This window comes from Polyodon spathula, chromosome 1 (assembly GCF_017654505.1).
Source record: "Polyodon spathula isolate WHYD16114869_AA chromosome 1, ASM1765450v1, whole genome shotgun sequence".
Classification (NCBI taxonomy): domain Eukaryota; kingdom Metazoa; phylum Chordata; class Actinopteri; order Acipenseriformes; family Polyodontidae; genus Polyodon; species Polyodon spathula.
Genome location: NC_054534.1, coordinates 96,186,071 through 96,212,507, shown reverse-complemented (window position 1 = coordinate 96,212,507; position 26,437 = coordinate 96,186,071). Strand labels below are relative to the sequence as shown.

At 37.6% G+C, this 26,437-nt stretch overlaps 1 protein-coding gene across 2 annotated transcripts in view; it reads left to right on the top strand.

The window, feature by feature from the left end:
* LOC121324724 (janus kinase and microtubule-interacting protein 1-like) overlaps positions 1 to 12,121 on the top strand; it is a 93,950-nt gene extending 81,829 nt beyond the window's left edge. For both annotated transcript variants that reach the window (XM_041266867.1, XM_041266876.1), the window contains exons 7-13: positions 3,322 to 3,468; positions 4,485 to 4,544; positions 7,327 to 7,455; positions 7,963 to 8,091; positions 8,327 to 8,410; positions 10,108 to 10,170; positions 11,787 to 12,121. In XM_041266867.1, the coding sequence (XP_041122801.1) occupies positions 3,322 to 3,468; positions 4,485 to 4,544; positions 7,327 to 7,455; positions 7,963 to 8,091; positions 8,327 to 8,410; positions 10,108 to 10,170; positions 11,787 to 11,963 (789 nt within the window). In that variant the 3' untranslated portion in view covers positions 11,964 to 12,121. The remainder of the gene's footprint in view (positions 1 to 3,321; positions 3,469 to 4,484; positions 4,545 to 7,326; positions 7,456 to 7,962; positions 8,092 to 8,326; positions 8,411 to 10,107; positions 10,171 to 11,786) is intronic.
* Positions 12,122 to 26,437: the final 14,316 nt, after the last annotated feature.

Below are 26,437 nucleotides of genomic sequence, written 5' to 3'. Positions count from 1 at the left end.
CAGAACACTGAAAATAGAAATGTCAAATATACAATATGTATTTCGTTGCTTCTGTGGATTTGTTATATTTTAACATATTTTAATACTGCATATGATATGATTTGAAAATGCTACTTACCAAAACCGTGATTGCACATGAACTGTATTACATAATAATTTCAAACTTGATATACAGTGCTGTATAAAGTCAAATATATGTGTGTGTGTGTGTGTGTGTGTGTGTGTGTGTGTGTGTGTGTGTGTGTATATATATATACACACACACACACACACAGTGGCTTGCAAAAGTATTCAGACCCCTGACCAATTCTCTCATATTACTGAATTACAAATGGTACATTGAAATTTCGTTCTGTTCGATATTTTATTTTAAATCACTCAAAATCAATTATTGTAAGGTGACAGTGGTTTTATGTTGGGAAATATTTTACGGAAAAATAAAGAACTGAAATAACTTGTTTGCATAAGTATTCAACCCCCACACATTAATATTTGGTAGAGCCACCTTTCACTGCAATAACAGCTTTAAGTCTTTTGGGGTAAGTATGTACCAGCTTTGCACACAGTGTCGGAGCGATTTTGACCCATTCTTCTCGGCAGATTTGCTCCAGGTTGTTCAGGTTGGTTAGACGACGCTTGTGGACCGCAATTTTCAAATAGTGCCGCAGATTCTCAATGGGATTGAGATCAAGACTTTGACTGGGCCACTGTAGGACATTCACCTTTTTGTTCTTGAGCCATTCCAATGTTGCTTTGGCCTTGTGCTTAGGATATTTGTCCTGCTGAAAGGTGAATTTCCTCCCAAGCTTCAGTTTTTTAGCGGACTGAAGCAGATTCTCTTGCAGTATTTTCCTGTATTTTGCTCCATCCATTCTTCCTTCAATTGTAACAAGATGCCCAGTCCCTGCTGATGAGAAGCATCCCCACAGCATGATGCTGCCACCAAAATACTTCACTGTAGGGATGGTGTGTCCTGAGGCATGGGGAGTGTTAGGTTTGCGCCACACATAGCGCTTTGAGTTTTGGCCAAAAAGCTCTATCTTGGTCTCATCTGACCACAAAACCTTTTCCCACATCGCAGCTGGGTCACTCTCATGCTTTTTGGCAAACTCCAGACATGCTTTCAGATGGTACTTTTTGAGTAACGGCTTCTTTCTTGCCACCCTCCCATACAGGCCAGTGTTATGCAGAGCTCTTGATATGGTTGACTGGTGCACCATTACTCCACTCCCAGCCACTGAACTCTGTAGCTCCTTCAAAGTGATTGTTGGCCTCTTTGTGGCTTCTCTCACAAGTCTCCTTCTTCTCTGAGCGCTGAGTTTTGAGGGACGACCTTTTCTTGGCAGTGTCTGGGTGGTGTGATGCAGCTTTCACTTCCTGATTATTGATCCAACTGTGCTCACTGGGATATCCAAACACTTGGATATTATTTTGTACCCTTTCCCTAATCTATGCATTTGTATTACTTTATCTCTAACTTCTGTAGAATGCTCTTTGGTCTTCATTTTCCTTCAGATTCACAGCCTTACCAATGATCCTTCAACAGTGGGGTTTTTATCCAGAAAATGTGACAGCAACTTTAATGGTTCACAGGTGGAGGCCAATGGTAAGGTAACTGTGTTTTCGTTAGGGCAATTTCTTTCATCAGTGCAAACTGGGAGCTTCCACAGCACAGGGGTTAAATACTTATGCAAGCAAGATATTTCAGTTTTTTATTTTTCTTAAAAATATTTCCCAACATAAAAGCAATGTCACCTTACAATAATTGATTCTGAGTTTCAGTGTTTAAAAATAAAATATCAAACAGAATGAAATTTCAATGTACTATTTGTAATTCAGTAATATGAGAGAATTGGCCCGGGGTCTGAATACTTTTGGAAGTGTGTGTGTGTGTGTGTGTGTGTGTGTGTGTGTGTGTGTGTGTGTGTGTGTGTGTGTGTGTGTGTGTGTGTGTAATGTACTTTATAACATTACCGATGTGGTTTTCGTTTCACAAATCTACTGCACTTTGCCTGTAAACTGTACTGTAGTACGCAGAAGTACACATTTGTTCTGTTCACTTGCTAGGTCACTCCATACCTCCAAACATCAACCAGATATTTTGTCTAGCAACAAATAAGTTTACAGCGGATGAATTTGACAGTATTTTTAAGCACAAATATAATAGTCTACATTTCAACAGTCACTGCCGAAGCTAATTACTTATTCTTCCAGAAGTAGTGGTCGGGTGTAACAGGGATACAAGGTTATATTTGTGCCGGGCCATGTTGTTACCATGCCTGATGTTGTCATCCAGGCTTTACTGTGAAACTGACTATAAGGGAGGGTGTGAGTGTATTCTACTGGACTGGAGAATAAAAACATTGGAGTTGGAGTTATGAAATCGCAAGTGTAAACAAACAAGTAAAAAAGATTAGCCTGTCGTCAGACGTGTCACGTTAATACAAAATGAATTAATTTACTGCATATTGGTATTGCATCTGGTCTGGAAAGGGGGTCACATGGGCGTATTAAGATGGCGCAGCCTAGCAACGAACACTGAGCTCTTAATCCAATTGACTGCCTTTCTTAGATTTTGGAGACAGCTTAGCATCCAGGGCCTTGATGTATGGAAGCTCAGATCCTCAAACCCTGTACAGCTGCTAGATTTGAAATGTAGTGCCATGAAAAAATGTTGGATAATGCAGTTGCTTCAGCTATGATACACTGCTGCCCTCCATTGATTGGTAACAGGAAATACATTCAAAGGTAAAGACATACCTTATGAAGCACACTCTACCAAATGTTAGAAAAAATAAATACCAGTACTGTTACTCAGAACAGCCATATTATCAAACTTAAGGTGTGCTTATCTATTTCTAGAACAGGAAGTACAGTTTCTGGAACTACTAACTAACTAAGGCTAGTATTGATACAACCAAAACTCCAGCGAGCAAATTGAATTTGATACTTGTCAGTTTAGTTCAAGAAACAGATTTATTATACAGTACATCAGAACTGTCCGATCTTTTTGGCTGAAAGGTGTAAAAAGCAAAACAAAATTCATAAAGGAAAATAACTGGACTATCAACCCAGCGAGCCATGTTACGGCTCCAGACCCACCCGCTGGGCTGTATTGCAGTACACCAGTAATCCATATTCACTTTGTATTTCATATTTACAGTTCTAGGAAGATCTGTTTAAAGATAGCAAGCAGATGAAAAGTTGAAAATCGTCAGTAGTGTATGCTGCAACGGCAGCATTTACATTTGTACTGGTAGTTTTCTGCTATATCACAATTTAAAGTGTTTCTTTCCACCAATTTTCTCCCTTATTTTACAGAAAGAAAAATTACACGCGCAGACACAAACTGCTCTAAGGAGACAGAGCTCTCTCAACGACCTGAACCAGACCCATGAGGAACAGGAGGTGGAATTCCTCAAGCTGCAGGTCATAGAGCAGCAAAACATGATAGATGACTTATCCATGGTAACCCTATTTCTTAATGTCCGTCGACCTGGCACGCCACATTTAATATGTGTTTTCTGTTCACAGCATGTACATTACACAGAATAAAGCCCAATAGTATTGCACTTTAATTTTAGATTAGAGATGTGTGCAGTTTGCAAGGATTTTTTTGTTTTGTTTTTTAAACTGTCCTTTAAATTGCTACCTCCTGATAATTCAAACTCAGTACCATCTAACAATTGGTAATTTGCTCTGAGAGACTCCCTCTTTCCCTTACATTTGTGTTTATTTTCTCAGTAACCTCTGCCTACAGTGTCTGTGTTTAACAAATCCCTTTTTTGTTACATTGTACTGTTCCTAATCCCTTAATCAGCACTGCTAATGCTGGCAATTCTTTTTCTCATAATTAATCACATACGTATCTAAGAGTAATATAAATTTATTAAATATTATAGATTTTATATATATATATATATATATAGATAATATATATATGCTGGATAGACAGATACAGGGGTGTAATGGAATATATATTTCAATGCAAAAGGATAAAATGCAATACCTGGTTGTTTTAATTTTTAAAAAATCTGATTTGCATTTTAAAGGTGATTAAAAAGATGGCAGACTTCAAACATCCTTAGTGTGGTTCAGTGGTTAAAGTAAAAGGTTTATAATCATGAGGTCCAAGGTTTAAACCTCGGCTCAGCCACTGACTCTTTGCATGACCCCGAGCAAATCACTTAACCTCCTTGTGCTCTGCCTTTCGGGTGAGACGTTGTTGTAAGTGACTGATGCGTAGTTCACACAACCTAGTCTCTAAGTCGCCTTAGGTAAAGCTGTCTGATAAATAAATAAATAAAATGTATTAGTATATATAATCATCTTGAACATCACAATGGGTGCGCTTTGTATTTTACTTAATATCTCAATGCCTCAATACAGCAGCATAGCTAGTGGGAAGTATTGTATAGTTTGTATTTGTTGTATTAGGAGAGACATTGACCAACCTAAGTAAAATATCTATTTTCCTTCTATAGGAAAGAGACAGATTAATGCGATGCAAGAAAACCAAAAGGAAAAGCATTAAGCTGCCAAAGGTAAGGGATACAAGAACATTTGAAAAAATGGTTTACACAAAACAATACTGAACACAAAACCCAGTTGTCAGCTGTGCATTCACCTTCACTGACCAGTACAGCAATTACACAGCACACACAGTTTAACTTCTCACCACCTCAAATACCTTCACCAAACAAAGGACGTCTCCTTGATTTTATACATGTGGCCACTCCTATTAGGGAATTGATGATGCTAATTGGGGAATGGCCACACCTGTGATTGCTGGCAGGAATACATTTAACCCCATCCCTGCCAACCTTACATTACCACACAGGCTAGGGCTTCTGCCCTATCACAGCGTGTTTTCAGGTGTTTACAGATTTCGGGCGTTTATCTCATATCTCTTACAAACAAAGTAACAAAATTGATGGTAAATGTTTTGTGGACATGCCCCCTGATATTTTATTTAAAAAAGACTGGCCTCAATACTAACAACTGGCTTTTTTTCATGAGAAGAATGGACTCACGCCTGTGCTCCCAGGGTTCTGAGTGATTGAGTCTTGCTGCATGTGATAGAGTAGAAACCCGTTATGCAGTGCACTCCATTACTGACGCAGCTGGGAACGGTTATAGTACTTGGTTGTTGGTTCATTCGAGAGAGAGGGATTGAGAGCATCAAGCTCTGTCTCGGTGACACTGAGTAGATGAGTAGTCTGTGGTATAAATGTTTTGTTTAAAAGTTTTATTTTTGTATTTTTTTTACTTCTTCGCATTCGCGCTGAATTCTGTGAATTTTTCTTTTCTTTTTATGAATTATTTTTATTTATTTGCTTTTGGATTTGTTATATTGCTGGAGGCCTCTGCATAAATCTCACTTACTTGCCATTTGAATCTCGTCTTCTGATTAATTCCTGCACCAACTATTTGACCACAATACATTGGACTGCAACACAGGATTTTCTCACACACTGTGAGAACCAGCCACTTCTACATGATCTTGTGTTTAAAAACCCTCATTGCCTGGCAAGTGAGTGAAAAATTGCATAATTAGCTTGAAATAAACTTTTTTTTTTTTTGCATCATTTCAATGTATTACTTTTTTTAATATTTTTTTTTTCTGCGCTATTATGTGCTGGCTTTTCCATGCAAATTCTAGCCCTGAACAGTCCTATGGCAAAAGTATAGGTAATTGAGCAGGATGCAGACCACTAAAATGGGCCCTGTGGAGACAGAGACCAGTGAGTAGGGGTGGAGCTTCAGACCCCCCAGAGTCAATGAGACTGGCAGAAGTATTGTCATCACGTATGCACGCTCACACTTCTTAGATTTTCAGCAGTGCTTCAAAGGATGAAGCATTGAAACCTCACTGAGCAGAGGGGAGTTTGATTGAAATTAAAAAGAAAAAGCAATTGTTTTTGCTTGTTTGAGCTGTGATTTTTGGAATTGAGTTAAGGCATGTGATTTTCATCTTGCGGTTGTGCTATTTAGTAAATGTATATAATTTTGAACTTAATTCCAGGCTGTACTATTCCTAAAAAGGGAAATCGGCTCTGGACATTTCTTAGTTATTTTTTTAATAACAGCACGACTGCCTGATATTGACAGAACCCAGCATTGCTTTAGAAGGAACGAATCACGGATAATTGCGGAACAGTGTTTCTACTTGGCTATTGCACTTGCTGTTCTATGATGGAGGATTTGATTCTTGTCTTGTATTTTTCTTCCTTCATCTGTTTGTGTGCACTTGTTTGCTTATACTTTTCTGGCTGCCAAGAAATGACCTACAAACATGAAGGTAAGGATTCAGATTCCCCAGTGTGGGGTAAAAAGCAGTTTGGTATTTTAGGGGGAAAAAAAAAAAAAAAAAATATATATATATATATATATATATATATATATATATATATATATATATATATATATATATATATAATATAAAATATTGATTGCAGTTAACATTAGGTAGTCCAAGATTAGGGTGAATCAGGGTCTGTGAATCAAAATTGATCATTGATAACGGGTTATGAGATATTACCCCTGTCAACTACCTGTGCATCAGTTATTTTGTTATTTTGATGAGTCTTGCAGTGTATGAAGTTTGTATAATATACTGCCTATATTAGGGTGTAGTTGCTGTACTGGCCAAAGTACCAGAACCAGTTAACACTTGTCACGAGACACACCAGCTTGCACTCCAGCAATGCTTTTAGCTGTTTCATGAGAGCCAAACGTGGAGCTCCGTTTCCCTGACAGGGAGTCAAGGGAAAACTCAACAGGTACGATGCTGGCTTAGTCTCCTGTGATTCCTTGTTTGTTCTAAATTTCAAGCTAATTAATGCCCTTGATTCTTTGTAATCCTGAATTTAAATGAATACACGGGGGGTGTGCTGTCACACAGTTGTTGACTATTTGGTTTCTAAGAGATAAAGGTAATGTACCATGATGAAAGTTTTAAAATCACCATTTGGTTTGTATTGCAATGCACAATAAGGTGCTGCTTTTTTAATCTGTGCGTTTCATTTATTTGAATAGATAGGAGATACTGTCTTCCACAAGGAACACTTTACTCGTTGTAATTCTTGCTAGTTTAAACCATTTAGTGATTAATGTTTGACTACTAAATACTACTAATATGTTTCTTTAGTTTTACTCGGATAGGCAGAATGTAGTAAAAGACTAATTGACAAAAGTAGTTGCCATCTCTCAAAAAGAACCAAATGTGCTATGACCCCTAAACTTGGCCTTCTACAGTAAGCTGATTGCAGTGCTTGTGTTACTGGGAGATGTGTGGCATCTGTTGGCATTCTGTTTTGTTCGCAGAGGCATGTTGTGGAGACATATTTTGGATTTGACGAAGAGTCTGTGGATTCTGAGACCTCCTCCTTGACTTCCTACAACACAGACCGAACAGACAGGACCCCGGTATCTCCAGAAGACGACCTGGATGAAGTAAGAAAGAACGGACTGCAGTTCTGCTGGCCTGAGCACGGGCCTGAGGGGCTAAGCTACACAAATGGAAACATTTGTTGAATGAAAGAACTGCTTTGCCTTTCTACAATATAAATACCAAAAAAATGAAGACCTCAGTTTTACAAAGCTGTTTACTCTAAGACCTCGTTAGCATGATGTTTTAACATTTCATAAAATACAATTATAAAACCCATCAAACAAAACTAATGCTAATGACTGTTACTAGCTTTTCTAGCCATTATTGCTGATGGTATTTACTTTGTAATTTGTTATATTGTTTATATCCACCTTTTATTTACTTTACATTAAAAGAAAAGCGCTATAGAATGTGTTGCAGTGTAATAGAACAGCGCCTTGTCCTTGTAGGTGCTGTCAACATTACTCAGTATTAAATAAACATGAATTTACACAGACCTCATTCTATCTCTATACTGTATATTACTCTATATGACATTTAGTTTTGTATTTTTTTGGTCCGTTGCCTAGGGTATATTGAGAGAAGAATCAGAGCTGCGGTTTAGACAGCTGACGAGGGAGTACCAGGCACTGCAGAGGGCCTACGCTCTGCTTCAAGAGCAAGTTGGGGGAACACTGGATGCTGAGCGGGAAGCTAGGGTAAGCTTCACTGGGCCGGCAGAAACCCTTTCTGGAGAACTAACCCTGTATGGGAATCATATTTATGTGATTAGAAGTCGTGTCTTCACATGTTTTCCACAGCTTACTGTGCATCTCATCTCCACCTAGCATGCCAGTTCTGAGTTGTCATTTTCTCCCTGCTCCTGTTTGAAAGTTAGTAACACTTCATTAGTTAACAAAGGAACTAATTGGTGTGCTGTTGTTGTCTCCACAGACCCGTGAGCAGCTGCAGGCAGATCTAATAAGATACCAGGGGAAAATAGAAGACCTTGAGAGATCCCTGGCAGAGAGGGGGCAGGTAAAAGAAGCTGGAAATAAACTCCTCTCTAGAATCACCATTGCCTTGCTGTGCATGATCCTGACAGCTTTCTGTTTTGCTTTGCATTTTATCCACCCGGCTGTTTGATTTGCTCATAAAATATTTACATTATACCCTGCATTTTAGCTGCAGTGCACCTAAACTGTACCAGCGGTATGTGTTTCATAAAAAATCAGGTTTATCTTTAGGTCAAATCAGCATTTCCACATAGAATTATTTACTTTTGGGGATAACTTCATAAAATATGCATTTCCATTAGTGATGCTTTACTCCATTAATTTCCATTATTTACTGTAAGGAGAGTTATAGTTTAATGGCTTGAGTTTTTTTTTATTATTTTTTTTCCCTTAACCCACTTAGACTAACTGTGCCAGACTTAAAATGCACAGTTATTATAGCACAGTGTTGATTTGAAAAGGTATGAAAAATATTCACTTTATTCTGGGAGCAGAATAAAGTGTTTTGGAAAAACATTTAATTTATGCCAGAAGCTACCAATATTATCATAATACAATATGGGCTAGATCATTTTTTTAATGCTTTTTGACTGTTAAGTTACCAAAATACAGTATTTAATATGTTAGAAGTTTTCTCTGCAGGTTGCTGAAAATTATAATTTTATCAGTCCCATGCATTTTTAAAGGATTTTAAAAAATGCAGCCTTTGAAAACAGCCTTTTGCCTTTTTGCTTGTTTCTGATTCTGGCAATAATCATATTTTCCCGATCTATACTCATTACTTTGGTATGGCACGGGTCTCCATTTTCTGTATGCTGATGGTATTCTATAGAGGAAGGCTCTTAAACAGCTATTTTTGAAAGAGAAAAGGACGTGATCCAATTAGGACACTTTGATTAGCATACAAATACATATCGGATCAGTGACCTCACTCACATCAGATCAATGACCACTCACTCACATCAGATCAGTGACCACTCGCTCATTAGAAGAACAGGGAAGTTTGTACTTAAATAGATGAGAACAAATCCACTCCAAAAACTGACAATAATTAATTCACATATAAATATTTTCTAACAAAAAATGTTGGTTTGAAATATTAATGGTTGCTGCTTTTTTGTTGTGCTGTGTTTTTTTGTTAAACTCATTGCTTTAACATTTTGAAGTCATGCTTGCCTTTTGTTCTGTTTGTATCCCTTTTTTCCTTGTTATCGTTCTCATGGCTGTACATTTAAATGTTGTCTGCATGGGACAAATGTTAAAAAATGATTCTCAAGCATGGCTAAGTGTCTCGTTTTCTGTACAAAAGTGCTTTGTTTGGAAGTGTTAACTTTTTATTACTGTCTGCATCTGCCTTTCAGTCTAATAAAATTACACAATTGAAACGCATTTTCTTGGATGAGTCATAGCTGATGTTTTCACTTGGTTCGTTGAATAGCTTAACTCAAATGTTTTAGTGCTATTGTAAGTCAGAAGGCTCGTCTCACATGTACAGCACTTTGTGCATTAACCAGCGTAAAAAAAAGCACACAGTAATGGAAGAGAAAAGTTCTTAGTGGGTATAACATCATTTGCAAACTATTTGAATCTGCAGTCTGGTTTGAAAATCCATTAGTTAATATGTCAAATTAATGATGGTATATAAATACTCCACCTGTGCTTGTTTGATGCAGAGCTGCGGTTTATTTTAATGAACATGTTTCTGTATTCTAATCACAGGACTCCAAATGGGTGGAGGAAAAACAACACCTCATCAAAACAAACCAGGAGCTCTTAGAGAAGGTACATAGAAACCACACTTTGGGTCAGTAGTTTCCAATTTGCAATATACAAGTTTAATAAGTCTGCAGAGACTAAGCGCAATGCTGGGTATTTCATTTATTAAAAGCTTTTTTATGAATACATCAAACACATTGTAAAACATTAACCCTTCCCTCCTTCGAAACAGCTGTTTTACATTACCAACAACAACTTAACACCCAGTACATCAAACTGCATAATCACTTTGCAGACCAAACCAGAGATTAGCTTTATTTGAATAATTCAGAAGAAATATATAATGAAACTGTACTTATATAAATGGCAATATTTACAGTATATTGTGTATGTAACCAGCACACAACCGTCTGTTTCTACTAATTAAGCACAAAAGCTGAAACAAATAGTTAGTATCTATTAGGTCATTTTTAGAATGATATTATACGATTTAAAGAATCTGTTCAGGTATCAACTACAATAATAAATTAAATACCTGTTTTGAAGTGGTATGTGTGTCTGAAGAAGTCTGGAAAGCAAAGGTTTGAGTAATCAGGGTTGTACTTCCATATCATTTTAGAAAAGGCTGCCATTCACACTTTATAAGAAGTCATGGGTATCCAAATGGTACGTGCATGTAATAGATGCTATTCATAATTCAGAACACCCCCAGGATTTCAGTAGAGCAGACATTATCCAACTCTATTTTTATTATAAATAGTGACCAGTGAATATTTACGTTTTGACTGCAGCTAAAAAGAGAATGACCCAAAATATTGAATCCAAATTGTCCAGGTGTGGGTTTATTTTCCTAAACGGCACAATCAAATTGCCTCCATAGGCTATTTCTGACACATTTGTGCAGAGTTCCTGCTGCAGCTTCCAGGCTCAATAAAGAGTAAGCGGGTTCTGAGATATAGAGTTACACATCCCCCGTGTTTCTACAGTTGTGTAGGTAACGTGCCTTTTAACATCCTGACAACTTTTTCCCACTTAGAACTTTAAAGTCTGTTTCAAAGCTCTTTTAAAAATGGCCGCTCTAGTGCTCTCATAGTGCAAGGATTACTGCCCACATTATCAAACAGGTAACACAGCAATAAATATCCTTGATGTGGTATGGAACAGAAACGCCAGAGCAATTAGTTATAATTTAAATGACAGATTAACCCCAGTGTGCCAGAGCACACATTTTGAAAAGAACTGTGAAACAGACTTTAAAGTTCTAAGTGTAAAAGGTTGTCCGGATGTTAACAATGAAAAGAAAAATGACAGGTGTGTGGGGACTTATAACGCTATATGTTTCAGAACCTGCTACTTACTTTTTAAGACTCCCATTGCAAACAGTACATGATTATGGGTTTGTGCTAACTTTTTCCTTATTTGATGTCTCCATCAAATCAGTTTACTACGAACCTACCCCCCCAACCCCTACACACACCTTGTTACCCGTTATATTTATTCATGTAAAAACTCCACCCATCTACGTAGCCTTTTTGAAAGCAACATGCAGTAACTGGGACTGACTGGGGTTGAGAATTGAAGACATCATCCCTCTACTCTTCATACCCTCAACCTCTGAACTGCTATCCCCCCGGTTTATAGCTCAATAAGGTTATTTATGAATTTCCTGTCTTTCCTTTTAGATCACGAAATTAGAGGGGGATGAGGGCCGTCTGAGAACCGAGATGCAGGATTCAAAGGACCAGAACGAACTGTTAGAGTTCCGAGTCCTTGAGCTTGAAGTAAGAGATTCCATCTCTAAACTGTCCACTGGAGGGGAGATTGGGTTTGAAAGCAAAAGGAAAACTTATGTTCAATAACACACAGTTATTTTTAGGTTTAAGGGCACCGCTCATGTTTGTGAAACACATTATTATTGTTAGTTTTTTTTTTTTTATGTTACTGTTTTTTATATAAACACAGTTATGTTAAAAAGAGAGTATTTGTCACTGCCTTAATGTGATTATTAAATATTTGAAATGGCTTAATAATTACTATTTTTTTATGAAAAAAATGTAAATTATATTCAAATATGTTAAGTATGAATTTGTTTTCTTTTAAGTATTAATAAAAAATATGCTTTAAGTACCTGCATCCTTACAGTTCATTTTTTTTTCACTTTCATTTTGCCCTGCATGTATTGTTTTTTTGTTGTGGTTTTCATGTGTCCTCATTCCAAAGATACAACTGTCAAACATCCTTCTATTAACATCTAATGCAATTGCTTAATATACATCTCTTTTATAAATACAGTATGCAGTATTGTGCAAATGTATTAGACCACCTCAAGATGTGTCATTTATATCTGTTATATACCTACATGCATGAAAACCTCTAGGTGTGAGAAGTTCAATTTTGGTTAGTAATCACTGATATTGAAACAATATGCACTTGCGTGAAATTGTTAGACCACTTTGTGCTTAGGTATCTTAAACAACTTCTAAAAAGCCTCATGCATTTTACCATTTGTGGTTGTGTGTTCATCTGATCTTAAAGTCATCAATTTAGACAATCCCTAAGTTGCCTATTTTGACAATTTACCAAAAAGTTCAGTAACAGTGGTTTGATTTCATATGCACAACACATCAAAACAGTAGAAGCAATGGGGTGGTCTAGTAAATGTACACACTACTGTATGTATTATTTATAATCAATGTTTGCATTGTTACAGTAAATTTGTTAAATGCACTGCCTTGAAAGTTTTAACAAGGTGCAACAAGGAGTGTGTCATTTTTTTCCAGTAAGAATGTGAAGAGACTGAAAGTAGAACACATTCCTTGGGTTAATTCATAAGTTCTCTGTTATCATATCAACACCATAGTTCTTCATTTAGACTTGACCCATTCCTTGGTTTTGTTTATTGCAATTCTTCTTCATTAAACGTCTTGGAAGCTGTTCAGTTGCTCTGAAACCTGCCCCATCCAAGCACCCTTGATTATTCACCTGGTTCATTTCTGCAGAACCGCTGCATGTTTTTGAAGTGATGTAAGTACCCGTATATCTGTCAGTTCTGTTCATTTAAATTTGCATGCTGCCCAAATCCTAACTTGGCTTATAGCCCCAAAAAAGTGCTTACTCTTAAGTTAATTTGTTTTTCTTATTAATTTCACAAGTCCAACCATTTTGAATTAACACCCACGCTGTTCATCTCAGTGTAAATATTACTTCATGATAGGGTTACGTTGTTACATGTGAGATAAAGGGTCAGAAGTCAACTGTGTTGCTGCCAAAGTAAAAAAGTTATTTTGAGCCATTACGTAGGTAGCCTGTATGCTGACTAAGGGTTGATTTGATCTACCTGTACCCCATCGGTATAAACCACAGCTGGACTTTATTCTGCCATTTTACAGTACCCTGGTTATACTGGGATTACCCTGAAAATAAATGGTAGAGTCAACCCCCCAGTGTGCTTATAAAACCCATGACTGGCTTATCCTGGCGTTCAACCCTGGAGCACACTTTGGGCGTGTTGCATTAAGCCTTGGGATCTGACCAGTTACCAGGTTTCTAGTCAGTGTCAGAATTACCAAGCAAGTTTAAACTTCCTAATAAATGAATATAAGGGCTGAAATGTTAAACACCAATAAAGGGACAGGGCAGTGTTTCACTCTGTCCTTTTTTATGTCCAATTTACAATTTTAGAAACTGCTTGCATTCATCAGATAGTCTTAAAATGATTTTAATCCTCCGACTGCAGTTGATGTGGAGAGAAAACAGAATGTTTTCGAACTGAGGATAAACGAATGGTGTGTTTGCAGGAACGGGAGCGCCGGTCACCGGCTTTTAATCTTCATATTGGAGCCTTCTCTGAGAACAATGGCAGCGCTCTCCAGCTCCACTGTCACCAAGAGGGGATAAAGGTGAGGGTTACCAGTAGCATGCAGGCCTAGTTAAAGAATTTAGAGATGGCTAATGGAAAATGTTACATTTAATGCAGTAATATTCACAATGCTTGTAAACTTTTTGGTTAAGAAAGAACCATGCCTTCATTAAAGTAATATTTTGTATTTTCTACTTGTGTATTCCATTAAGCAAATGGGTAATTCATGTCAGGCATTGATCTTTCTCTAGCAGTGGTACTTGACTCTAGCCCTTGAGATGAAGTCCAGTCCAGGTTTTTACTCCAAGCAGGTTCTAATGTAGTTAATTGAAGCTGCTAAGAGGCAATTCACTAATTTAGGACCTGGTTGAAATAAAGACCAGGACTGGAGTAAATCTTGAGGGCCAGAGTTGAGTAGCACTGTTCTATAGTAACAGGATATCTTTAAAAAGCACTTGCTTCCAGTAAAGCACTGTTCAGGTTGACACATGGCTTGCTATTTATTTAATTATTTTTTATGTTTTGAGCTGCAAGGCTAGCAATACCAAACTATGGTACCCTGAACTGGATATAGATGGGTGGAATGTTTAAAAGTTTTATGGTACGTAAGTCATTCTAAAACGCTGTGAAATTTATTTCAGGATGTTGTTATTCCTGACCTCATGAAGAAGCTTGATATACTTGGAGATAATGGAGTAAGTCGAAAAATATTATTTTATAACAAAATAGCATCAGGTTAATTTTGTGCAACATCCGTCTTTCGTTTTACTTCAAAACTGCAATACTACTATTGAAAAGGGTAGATAAATTAGGCGCCACAAAGAGCATTATTGGATGTAGTGAAAGCACTGGATTGTCCTTGACATACCTAAGAGTGGTGGTTTGTAAAGCAAAAGTAGCACTTTTTCCTTTACATCACAAACTAAACAATTAATTGTATTTTAAAATCAGTTACTGTTTGCAGGCCTAGTGCATTCTGCTGTAAATAAGAACCCATTTTACTGTACTGTTTCCGGTTTAGCAAAGAACCACCACAGAAAAAGCAAAGGTATTTTATGGTTAAAAATAAATAAAAAATTGAAGCTATTGAAAATATAATAATTGTGAGATTTAAGTACGGGATAAACAACAATAAGTCTACTAACTTTGTGTCTTAAGGAAAGATTTAAGTATAATTGGAGCATGAGAATGTTAACTCCAAAAGGCCAATTGTTAAAGATTAGAACATTTGTCTGGAAATGTGTATACTGGTTTAAATGAATTTGATGCGAGTAAAGTATGTAATGAAATGCTCTGTTTCCATTTTTTCATAGTGTTGGTAGCAAACTGTAAAAATAGAAATTGATACAGTAAGTATGCTGACACAGAAAAAAACGTGAATCCTATTTATTCCAGAACCTGAGAAATGAAGAACAAGTTGCAGTAATACAAGCAGGGACTGTGCTGTCACTTTGTGAAAAGGTACCGTTTCAGTTCAAAGAACCGATTCAAGAAGAAAGCCATTTGTATTTTTTGTTTGTTTTTAATAATTACATTTATTTATCATTATGTTTTTGTCTTCATTAAAGATTTGTTAACCCTCTGAATTTTGTTCATTTTTACGAGATTTATTATTATTATGTTTTTGCCTTCAATAAGTATTTGCTAACCCTCTTAATTGTGTTAATTTTTTTTGAGTATTATTATTATTATTTATTATGTTTTTGTCATCAATAAAGATTTCCAAACCCACCGAATTTTGATCTTTTAATTTTTTTTTATTTTGTATTATGTATTTATTTTGTTTTTTCTCATCATGGTTTGACAATAGGGGCTGAAACCACACAAGTAGTGACATTGCTGATGAGAGTCCATTAGTTTCCACACACTTATTTGGATTTGCACTGAGCCTATGATTTTGCATCTTCGATGAACTCATATCAGGATAAAGTAAAAAAAAAAAAGAAAAAGGAAGGGAGACTTGAAAATACTAGATTGGGGTAACTGACTTGCACCTAAATGTATATTGTACTTCATTGGCATTACTTGGGTAATACTGACATCTATTGGTGTAAATAACTTTTAAAGAGGCATTATCCTTCTTTCCCTTTCCTTTCTCTTCCTTTTCAAAAATTAGAGCAACTCGATTTACATTTTAGAATATATACATAAATGACTAAAGAAGAGCAATATTAGCTTAAATATACAAACTACCATAACAAAGTATGGTAGTTGTACAACAGATAGTGAATATACAAATTAACATTGGAAAAAAAGGCAGTGGACTGTATGACACTTGCAAATGCTAATACAGCCTCATATCAGCCCCCATTTCAGTGCTCTCGAAACCAAGAAAATCATATCCTGGTGTATTGCTGCAACATTGATTTAGTAATTCTCATCAAAAAAATCAGAACTCACAACCTCTGATTTATGCTAGATTTAAGGAAGCATATTAATGATGCAAAGGCTTCAGTGCATAATGTTGACCTATGGGGTTAAGTGCACAGCGTAACACTTATATGCTTCCTCATTTCAATTGCCCTCAATCAGCCTTGAGCTGTATTTTTCTAAGCATCTTTTGCTGGATAAGTTAGCAAGCACTGCACATAATATCTAAGCAGATTTAAATTACATGAGAGTAGATGTTGAACTTCATGCTCATTTGAACTCTGCTCTCGCCAAGATAAGCACCACCTAAGACATAGCTTTGCAGTAAACTAATGTCATCCATCTGCATCTCCATCCATTTGCGTTGTTTTCCATTTGATGATGTAGATATCCTTCTGTCTGGTGTTGATTGCTGAAGTGTAATGCTGGCTCCAAGGATCAGCTCATTTTGCCTCCCCAGCGCATCAGCACACACAACGGCTGTGATGCTGGCTCCAGGGATCAATCCAGTGCGGTCTCCCCAGCGCATCAGCATGACAACCGTTTGGTTTGAGCTAAGTAGGGTACATCTCTGGGGTCTTCAAGTGGGCACCTACCAGCCTCTGTGTTTCGTTGACTAGCCCACGACACCTCAAGAGGGCTCAACAGTGATTCTGGCGTCCCAGCATCAACCCCCTCCATCCCCCACTCAACTCAGCCAAGCTTACTTACCTGTACATCAGCGTTGCTTTCTTTCTATTGTGCTTGAGATCCCCATCCAGAATCTTTCCGTCTCAACCACAGCCAGTTGCTGCTCCTTTCTGCTGCTATAGATAAGTTCTTCACTGTGCGACACAACTCTTGGCCACTGAACCCTACTTCTCTGAGAAACAGGGTTGTAGAGTGTGCCACAAATCCTCGACAACCCACCTCCACTGGGTAAACTCGGACTCTCCAACCTCGCTGTTCCGCTTCAGAAGCTAGTTGAGCATACCAAAGTTTCTTCCTCTCATACGCCTCATCCATAGCATCTTCCCATGGCACTATTAACTCTACCAGAAGCACAAGGCGAGCTGATCCAGACCACAGGACAATGTCTGGTCGAAGGTTAGTGGTGGCAATCTCAGTTGGAAAAATAAGCCGTTGACCAACATCTGCCAGCATCTTCCAGTCTCTAGCAGCTTCCAGTTGTCCTGGGCAAGGCTTGGTTTGAACATCTTTTCATGGTGGTTGCTCTCCTGGATGGAGAAATATTGTCTTTTGTGTGTAATGCTTTGATGGAACTGGTGGAAACTTATTGTTCAGGTTACGCTTGTCTTCCAATGCTAAGGCCAAACATCGCAGCACCTGGCCATGGCGCCAAGTAAGCCATCCTTGGCTAAAGCCCACCTTACATCCTGTCAAAATGTGCCTTAATGTTGCTAGTGATGAACACAAAGGACATGAGGGATCCTCAACCACCCAGAGGTTTAGGTTCTGTGGTGATGGGAGAACATCATATGCTGATCTGATGAGGAAACTGATCTTGCTCTGTTCCATTGTCCATAAGTCTTGCCAGCCGATCTTGTGTTGTTCCACACTCTCCCATCTCATCCATTCTCTGTGCTTGGCCTGGGAAATGGCCTTTACACACCTGATCCTCTCCTCCGGCTTTTGCACCTCATTGACGACCAGCTTCCTTCGTTGATCCGGGGTTGCCTTGTGCCATGTAGGAGGAGCTGAACTGAGACCAAAACCTCCTTTTCCATGCTAAACTTGCCCCATAATAGCTCTGATTCGAAGAGCAGCCTTAGTATCTTCCACAGCTTTCCTTGCCGACCATTTTTTTTCCAATTTTCAACACAGGTGCTGCCTCCCTTACTCATTTGTTACATGAACCTACTAAACTAAATTATCTACAATAGATAATAATCACAGAGAACACACATAATAAAATATTAAACAGGTGTGTCAAATTCAATATTAATAAAATGTGGCCTTTAAGTATTTGAAACAGTGGTACAGTACTTTTGTAAATGTTATCGTGTTCATCGCTTTTGTTTTAATGTAAAATAAAATGCCCCAATGCCTTTTTTATTTATGTATTATTATCATTAAATATTGGTGTCCCCTAACAGTGAGTTAAAATCACTTTAGTTTTTAAATTTTACATTCGAACAGCTGTTATTTTCCCTTGCTTGTTCTGTCTATACAGTGGTTAAAACAAATCGACAGTACAGAGGCGGCACTCACTCAGAAGATGATAGATCTGGAGAATGAGAAGGTAAGACATCTGACTTCCATGAGCAAGCACCACTATTAATATTTCACAATTTCCAGTTCAGAAAGACTCCAGTCAGGGCATGGTTCTACAAATAATGTTTTTGTTTGCAAATGTAATACAGCATATTAACAACTTAATTTAAACTTGGATTCATTCACAATCCAAGATATACTAATTTTTTCTACTATGATATTTATTGACTGTCTATTCAGTGCAACATATGTGAAAGAATGACATTTGCTTTTTAACAGATATGCATACAACGTTCAACTTAGAATGTAATTGTTAATGAACCAATAAAACGTCTCTGTTGTCTGGGCTGTCCAACAGTTATTTGTCAATGGTTTATCACTGAAGTTAATTAAAATTAATTTACTTCACCCCTGAATACACTGCTGCTCTCCTTCCAGTTAAGCCCCTTTCACACTGGCACTTCTATTCGTGTCCGGACCCGGGTTCTGGCTACACGGGTCACAATCCCGCATAGTGTGAAACCACGTACCTGGGTCATACCCGGGTTGACCCGGGTCCCAGCGACCCACCACAGGTTGTGAGTTGACACGCTTTGACGCGGGTTCAGCGAGATAAAATGCACGACGGTCGGCGAAATAATAAAGAGCCACGCCTGTGTAAAGGTTTCACTTCCGCAAGGAATGTTTTTGTTTATTTTGTTTAGCCATATTTTTGTTGCTCGAGACACACCATGAGCCAGATTGCAGCAGCGGAGAAGAAACATTTGCTTTAATGAATATTTCAGCTGATGGTTCAATCCAGAGAAGCTTAGATCGAAGCGTCTGTAACAAGCTGCTTCCGGTGCATTGGTACGCCCATTGTTTACTTGTGTCTATCACCCAGGTCAACCCTGGTTTATCAAAAGCAGTGTGAAATCGGGTAGCCCTCCCGCATGTCACCGGGACAGTGTTTGTTTGATCATGCACTATGTAGATCTCACATGCAATTTTGAAAGAATCAAGTTAGTATAGCAAATGTATTTCTTTTTTTTTTTTTTTTTTTTTTTTTTTTTTTTTAAAACATCTGGTACTGTACTAAACTAAATAAAGTTTTCAGCTTGCATGTTTTACTTTCAGACAGTTGCATCAGCAGTGTCTTCAGGATCAAAGTATTTCACGAGCTAAAAAATCATGTCAGGCCTGCAGTCAGATCATGTAACCATGTATAGCACAAGTTCTATTTGACATATTGGCGAATTCTGAACTATAAAAAGACAAGTGAAGAAGTTATAGATTCTCAACAAAATTATAGGGCAATCCGGTAGTATGTTAACAAAGCTATTGAGAGGCATGTGGATTAAAGAATTATCACTCCTTCATTTGTATTGCTATGCAACTCAAGGGCAACTCATTCACATCCCTTAGTTATATAAGTTAGTGTGTCATTATTATACATTTTAATAGGAAATGTAAAAAAAATGCAATACATAAAACCTCCAATTAACCATAATGCAAGTATCCAAAGAATGGTTTTGATTAAGTATCAGGTGTCTGTCAGTGGTCACTATTTTCCCCAGACTAAGCACCCAACAGTCTGATACTATTGCTTTTGGCCCATGCTGTAATAATTGTGCAGATTCTGTCTTGGTGATTTAAGACCATTTTACTGTCTGCCAGGAGTTATTCAGTAAACAGAAGGGCTATCTGGAGGAAGAGCTGGATTACAGGAAACAGGCTCTGGACCAGGCCTATGTGGTAGGAACGCTGTATTCATTAATACAATGCTTTGAAAAGTTTTTTATTTGAAAGGGTGTGTTTTAAGGTACCAAAAATGCTTTTTATGAGTTGAAAAAAATATGACAATTTTTCTCAATTGGCTGAAAGTTGCAGTTTTGTTTGAGTTTGTAACGGGATACTGCATCTTTTACACCGATGTCCTTTACATTGATTATAGACAATAGGTAGTCAAAACACTGAGACAAGCTTGAAAGGAAACTATGGAGTGTGCAGGGGGGGGGGGGGCGTGGCTTCTCTCAAGTTTCCTAATCTAAAACGAGAGTATTTTAATAAATCATTACCCCAACCTCTGCTCGCCAGTTAAGAGCCACATTGTCTTTTTGGTTTCCAATAGCAACACCGAAACCAGCGGTGGGAGTCAAAGTAAACTTATAAAGATAACAGGGCGCATGAGTTTTTAAAAAAAGTTAAACAGTAGCCTAGTTGCACTCATTTACCAAATTTTGACAGCAGGCTTGTGAACTTTTTTCTGTCACGATTATTTGCTTTGCTAACGTTCATTATGTCCGACTAGTCCGAAACAACAAAAAAACAAACAAAAAAATAACAAACAAACAAAAAACGGTGAAACGGTGTTAACAATTTTTTTTTTTTTTTTTTTTTTTTTTTTCCGGCAAGTAAACCTCGGGGTTTATGTTACTGTGTCATTTGCTGTTTAATGTAATTGCGTCAGGACCGTTTTTAACTTTAGAGTTAATAATTTTATTTGTGCACTTGTATTACAGCAGTAACGCGCTGATCTTTTTATTCTTTCGATTTTGTGATTGTGTGTCATTTCGTTTCTTTAATTTGCGTCTCAATGTCAACGTTTCTGTTCTACAGTATGTTAATTTAAATTATCCCAGAAAATCCAGGAGTTGGAGGCCACACTGTATAATGCTCTGCAGCAGGACCCAGGCAACAGAGTGAGTGAGTCTTTGACAGAGAAGCAAAAGGAGGAGCTGAGAATAGCGGTGGAAAAGCTGAGGAGACAGATACTGAGGCAGAGCCGAGAGTTTGACAGTCAGATCTTACAGGAGCGCATGGAGCTTTTGCAACAAGCGCAGCAGGTAAGTTGGGATATGGAAGAAAAGATGCAGTATCCCAATTAAATGTTGAAAGTGTATGATGTGTCATTTTTCTAATGCACTTTATTTTTTACGTACCGAAATTAACTTCATGTATCAGCCCCTGTTATAATGAAATACTGCATGTGCATTCACAGTATGATGTTCATTAAATAATGTGTTACAGAATGTTTTGTTATGACGCCTGCTACAAAATATTGTAGCCCCCAAAACAGCAACAACAAAAACAGGTGTGTGTGTGTGTGTGTGAACACACTATGCAGGCACAATGGTAAAACGAATGCATCAAGTTGGTTCCCACGGCAGACTAAGCACGACGGGTTACTTGCTTATGAATGACAATGTCTGCTGCATTGTTTGGTTCTTTTGCCAAGGCACCTTCATTTAAGCAGTGGTTTTCAAACCCGGTACTGGGGACCCCCCTGTGCCTGCTGGTTTTCATTCCAACTGAGCTCTCAATTACTTAACTGGACCCTTACTTGAAATGATAATTTGCTTAATTAGACCTGTTTAATTGTTCTCAGCTCCTAAACAGTTGCAGAGTTCAAGTACCTTATAAAATGTTACAGGTAACTTGAAATCAGCAACAAGCTGAAAACAAGTAAAAAGGATACACATATTTGTAGCTTGTTAAGTTTATTTCAGTATTTGTATGCATTTGTATTTAATATATATCTAACATTAATAGTATAAAGATAAATGGCTGATTGTTCAAGAGCTGTTGAATAGGTTATCTTGTGTTGCTGGCAGGTCTTTTTCTCAGATATGTGGTAGTGTAGCTTCTGCACACTAATTAATTCCTGCAAGTCTGTGCTTGTCTCTCAAAGGCCTCTATATAGCCTCTGTTTTAATAGCGTTCCACCTTCCACTAAATACATGCAGTGAGGCAGCTCAGTTACTTACCCTTCCAGGTGCTCTGTTACAGTTTTTGCACATTAGACGTCAGGAGAATAAAGTGTTATAAAAAACTGGTGCTTTCGTAGAGTGAGGGGTCAGGTGAGGGATTTAAGAAGCCTGGGTTGCATAGATTAGCAGTCTGGGACAGAATGTGCATTAAACATGGATAGTATTCATGAAGTTGTATGAATGAAATCTAATCTTCTTAAGTGAACTATTTAGAACACTGCCTATTGCATTGAAGACTAATAATTTAAAAAGCGCCTGTTTTAAGTGGTGTCTTTTCTTCAGTAATTAAGGAATTAGTCACAGGAAAATAAAATGCTTTCAGTGCTTGTGCATTATTACTAATCACAGTTTTATTACCATGTATTTTTGGTTGTTTTTAGTTTCAAAGTTAAGTGAATTTTCTAAGTATAGCCACTGATAATTATGATGCATATATTTCCACTGCAGTGGTATAATATCGAAAAATTGCTTCCATCCTTATGTGGGTGTTCATGTTTTTGCTGTGATTTGTTTTGGTTGTAATGCAGTGTAATTGCTCTTGTCACATTATGGGAGAGATTAGGGGTGGGGAGGGGGGAGTTTCAGCTGTACATGGTTAGTTTGTATTGCTACTCTCCTACTGCAACAGCTTTCAAGTAAAAAAAAATAAATACAAAAATGTTAGGCGTACATATTACAAATGCAACAACTGGCACATACCTGTTGGTAAAATTGTCAAAACTTGTAGAAAAGACATGTTTTTTTTTTTTTATATCAATGAGTATTTTACAAAAACAAACAAGCATCACAGACTACCATTAAGCATAAGTCAATGGGAAATATGCCAAACTGTTCCACTCAGGAGGTGCGGATAATTTGTTACCATGTCAGCTTCCGAGATCTCAAGAGCTATAGGGGCTGATGTAAGGATACATGCAAAGTGATTTGTGGCTGCAAAGCACACATATTTCAGCCAAAATTGGTGTTTTGCATGCGCAAACCGTATTTAGCACATACAAATTGTGTTTTGCGGCCACTAAAAATGTGGCGTATGTAAAGAATAGTTCCATTTCAAGTACGAAATGTAATTATTGCCTAATGAGTAATTACCTCCCAAAGACCCACGAAACCTGAATATTCTATACCAAAGCTGCTCGGGCGTGCCTGTGACTCAGTCATGGCCCGCCCCCGCGGACATAAGGGGACTGTGCGCACAGATCTAACTGACATTTTTCCTTTTGAAGATCTGAACCTGACAGGAGAGCCTATCAGATAAGTACTTGTTGCTTTTTACTGTATAATTTTTGTGTATTACACTTAATTAATGTGATATTGAATTAACATTGTATTACTTTTTACTAATTATGTGTAAATTGTGCACACGTTGTTTGTTACGTCCCACAGCGGCCTTTTACCCCACGTGAAGCCAAAGACTTGAGTCATCCTTTCCCAGTGACCATGTGTGACAAAGTGCCCGCCCCTGTGTATATTATCTGTTATGTTGCGTGTGGTTTGTTAAATGTTGGTGTATAGTCATTGGTACACGGGATATAAATGGGTCTGTAACACGAGTGTTTAAAATATATATTTGTATTTAGGCATGAGATTGTACATCACTTCACCTACGTTTAAAGTAGTTAATATATGAGCACTAGGTTGCACATAATTAATTCACGTGCTGGGATTCAAGTGAATAAGAACATAAGAACATAAGAACATAAGAAAGTTTACAAACGAGAGGAGGCCATTCGGCCCATCTTGCTCGTTTGGTTGTTAGTAGCTTATTGATCCCAAAATCTCATCAAGCAGCTTCTTGAAGGATCCCAGGGTGTCAGCTTCAACAACATTACTGGGGAGTTGATTCCAGACCCTCACAATTCTCTGTGTAAAAAAGTGTCTCCTATTTTCTGTTCTGAATGCCCCTTTTTCTAAACTCCATTTGTGACCCCTGGTCCTTGTTTCTTTTTTCAGGCTGAAAAAGTCCCTTGCGTCGACACTGTCAATACCTTTTAGAATTTTGAATGCTTGAATTAGGTCGCCACGTAGTCTTCTTTGTTCAAGACTGAACAGATTCAATTCTTTTAGCCTGTCTGCATATGACATGCCTTTTAAGCCCGGAATAATTCTGGTCGCTCTTCTTTGCACTCTTTCTAGAGCAGCAATATCTTTTTTATAGCGAGGTGACCAGAACTGAACACAATATTCAAGATGAGGTCTTACTAGTGCATTGTACAGTTTTAACATTAGTTCCCTTGATTTAAATTCAACACTTTTCACAATGTATCCGAGCATCTTGTTGGCCTTTTTTATAGCTTCCCCACATTGTCTAGATGAAGACATTTCTGAGTCAACAAAAACTCCTAGGTCTTTTTCATAGATTCCTTCTCCAATTTCAATATCTCCCATATGATATTTATAATGTACATTTTTATTTCCTGCGTGCAGTACCTTACACTTTTCTCTATTAAATGTCATTTGCCATGTGTCTGCCCAGTTCTGAATCTTGTCTAGATCATTTTGAATGACCTTTGCTGCTGCAACAGTGTTTGCCACTCCTCCTACTTTTGTGTCGTCTGCAAATTTAACAAGTTTGCTTACTATACCAGAATCTAAATCATTAATGTAGATTAGGAATAGCAGAGGACCTAATACTGATCCCTGTGGTACACCGCTGGTTACCACACTCCATTCTGAGGTTTTTCCTCTAATCAGTACTTTCTGTTTTCTACATGTTAACCACTCCCTAATCCATGTACATGTGTTTCCTTGAATCCCAACTGCGTTCAGTTTGAGAATTAATCTTTTGTGCGGGACTTTGTCAAAAGCTTTCTGGAAATCTAAATAAACCATGTCATATGCTTTGCAATTATCCATTATCGATGTTGCATCCTCAAAAAAATCAAGCAAGTTAGTTAGGCACGATCTCCCTTTCCTAAAACCATGTTGACTGTCTCCCAGTACCCTGTTACCATATAGGTAATTTTCCATTTTGGATCTTATTATAGTTTCCATAAGTTTGCATATAATAGAAGTCAGGCTTACTGGTCTGTAGTTACCTGGTTCAGTTTTGTTTCCCTTTTTGTGGATCGGTATTACGTTTGCAATTTTCCAGTCTGTCGGTACCACCCCTGTGTCAAGAGACTGCTGCATGATCTTGGTTAGCGGTTTGTAAATTACTTCTTTCATTTCTTTGAGTACTACTGGGAGGATCTCATCCGGCCCAGGGGATTTGTTTATTTTAAGAGCTCCTAGTCCCTTTAACACTTCTGCCTCAGTTATGCTAAAGTTATTTAAAACTGGATAGGAACTGGATGACATGTGGGGCATGTTGTCAGTATCTTCCTTTGTAAAAACTTGTGAAAAGTAATCATTTAACATATTTGCTATTTTTTTTTCTTCCTCTACGATTTTGCCATTTGTATCTCTTAAACATTTAATCTCCTCTTTGAATGTTCTCTTGCTGTTGTAATATTGGAAAAACATTTTGGAATTGGTTTTAGCTCCCTTAGCAATGTTCATTTCTATTTCTCTCTTGGCCTTTCTAACTTCCTTTTTGACTTGCGTTTGCAGTTCCGTGTACTCTTTCTGCGTACTTTCTTTTTGGTCCTTTTTTAATGCTCTGTAAAGTGCCTTTTTTCGCTGAATATTTTTTTTAATTGATCTATTAAACCATTTTGGCAATTTAGTTTTACATTTAGATTTGTCTACTTTAGGGATATAATTGTTTTGCGCCTCTAGTACTACATTTTTGAAGAACAACCATCCTTCTTCTGTGGGTGTTTTCTCTATTTTACTCCAATCTACTTCTGTTAGTCTCTGTTTCATACCTTCATAGTTTGCTTTTCTAAAATTGTAAACCTTAGCTTTAGTCTTTACTTTTGGGGATTTAAAAAACACTTCAAATGAGACCATGTTGTGGTCTGAGTTTGCCAGTGGTTCTCTGACCTCTGTTTTAGTTATTCTGTCTTTGTTATTTGAAAAGACTAAATCAAGGCATGCCTCCCCTCTAGTCGGTGCCTTCACAAATTGTGTTAGGAAGCAGTCATTTGTCATTTCCACCATTTCTATTTCATCCTTCGCGCTACCCACCGGGTTTTCCCATTTTATTTGGGGGAAGTTGAAATCCCCCATTAGTATGGCTTCTCCTTTGCTACACACATTT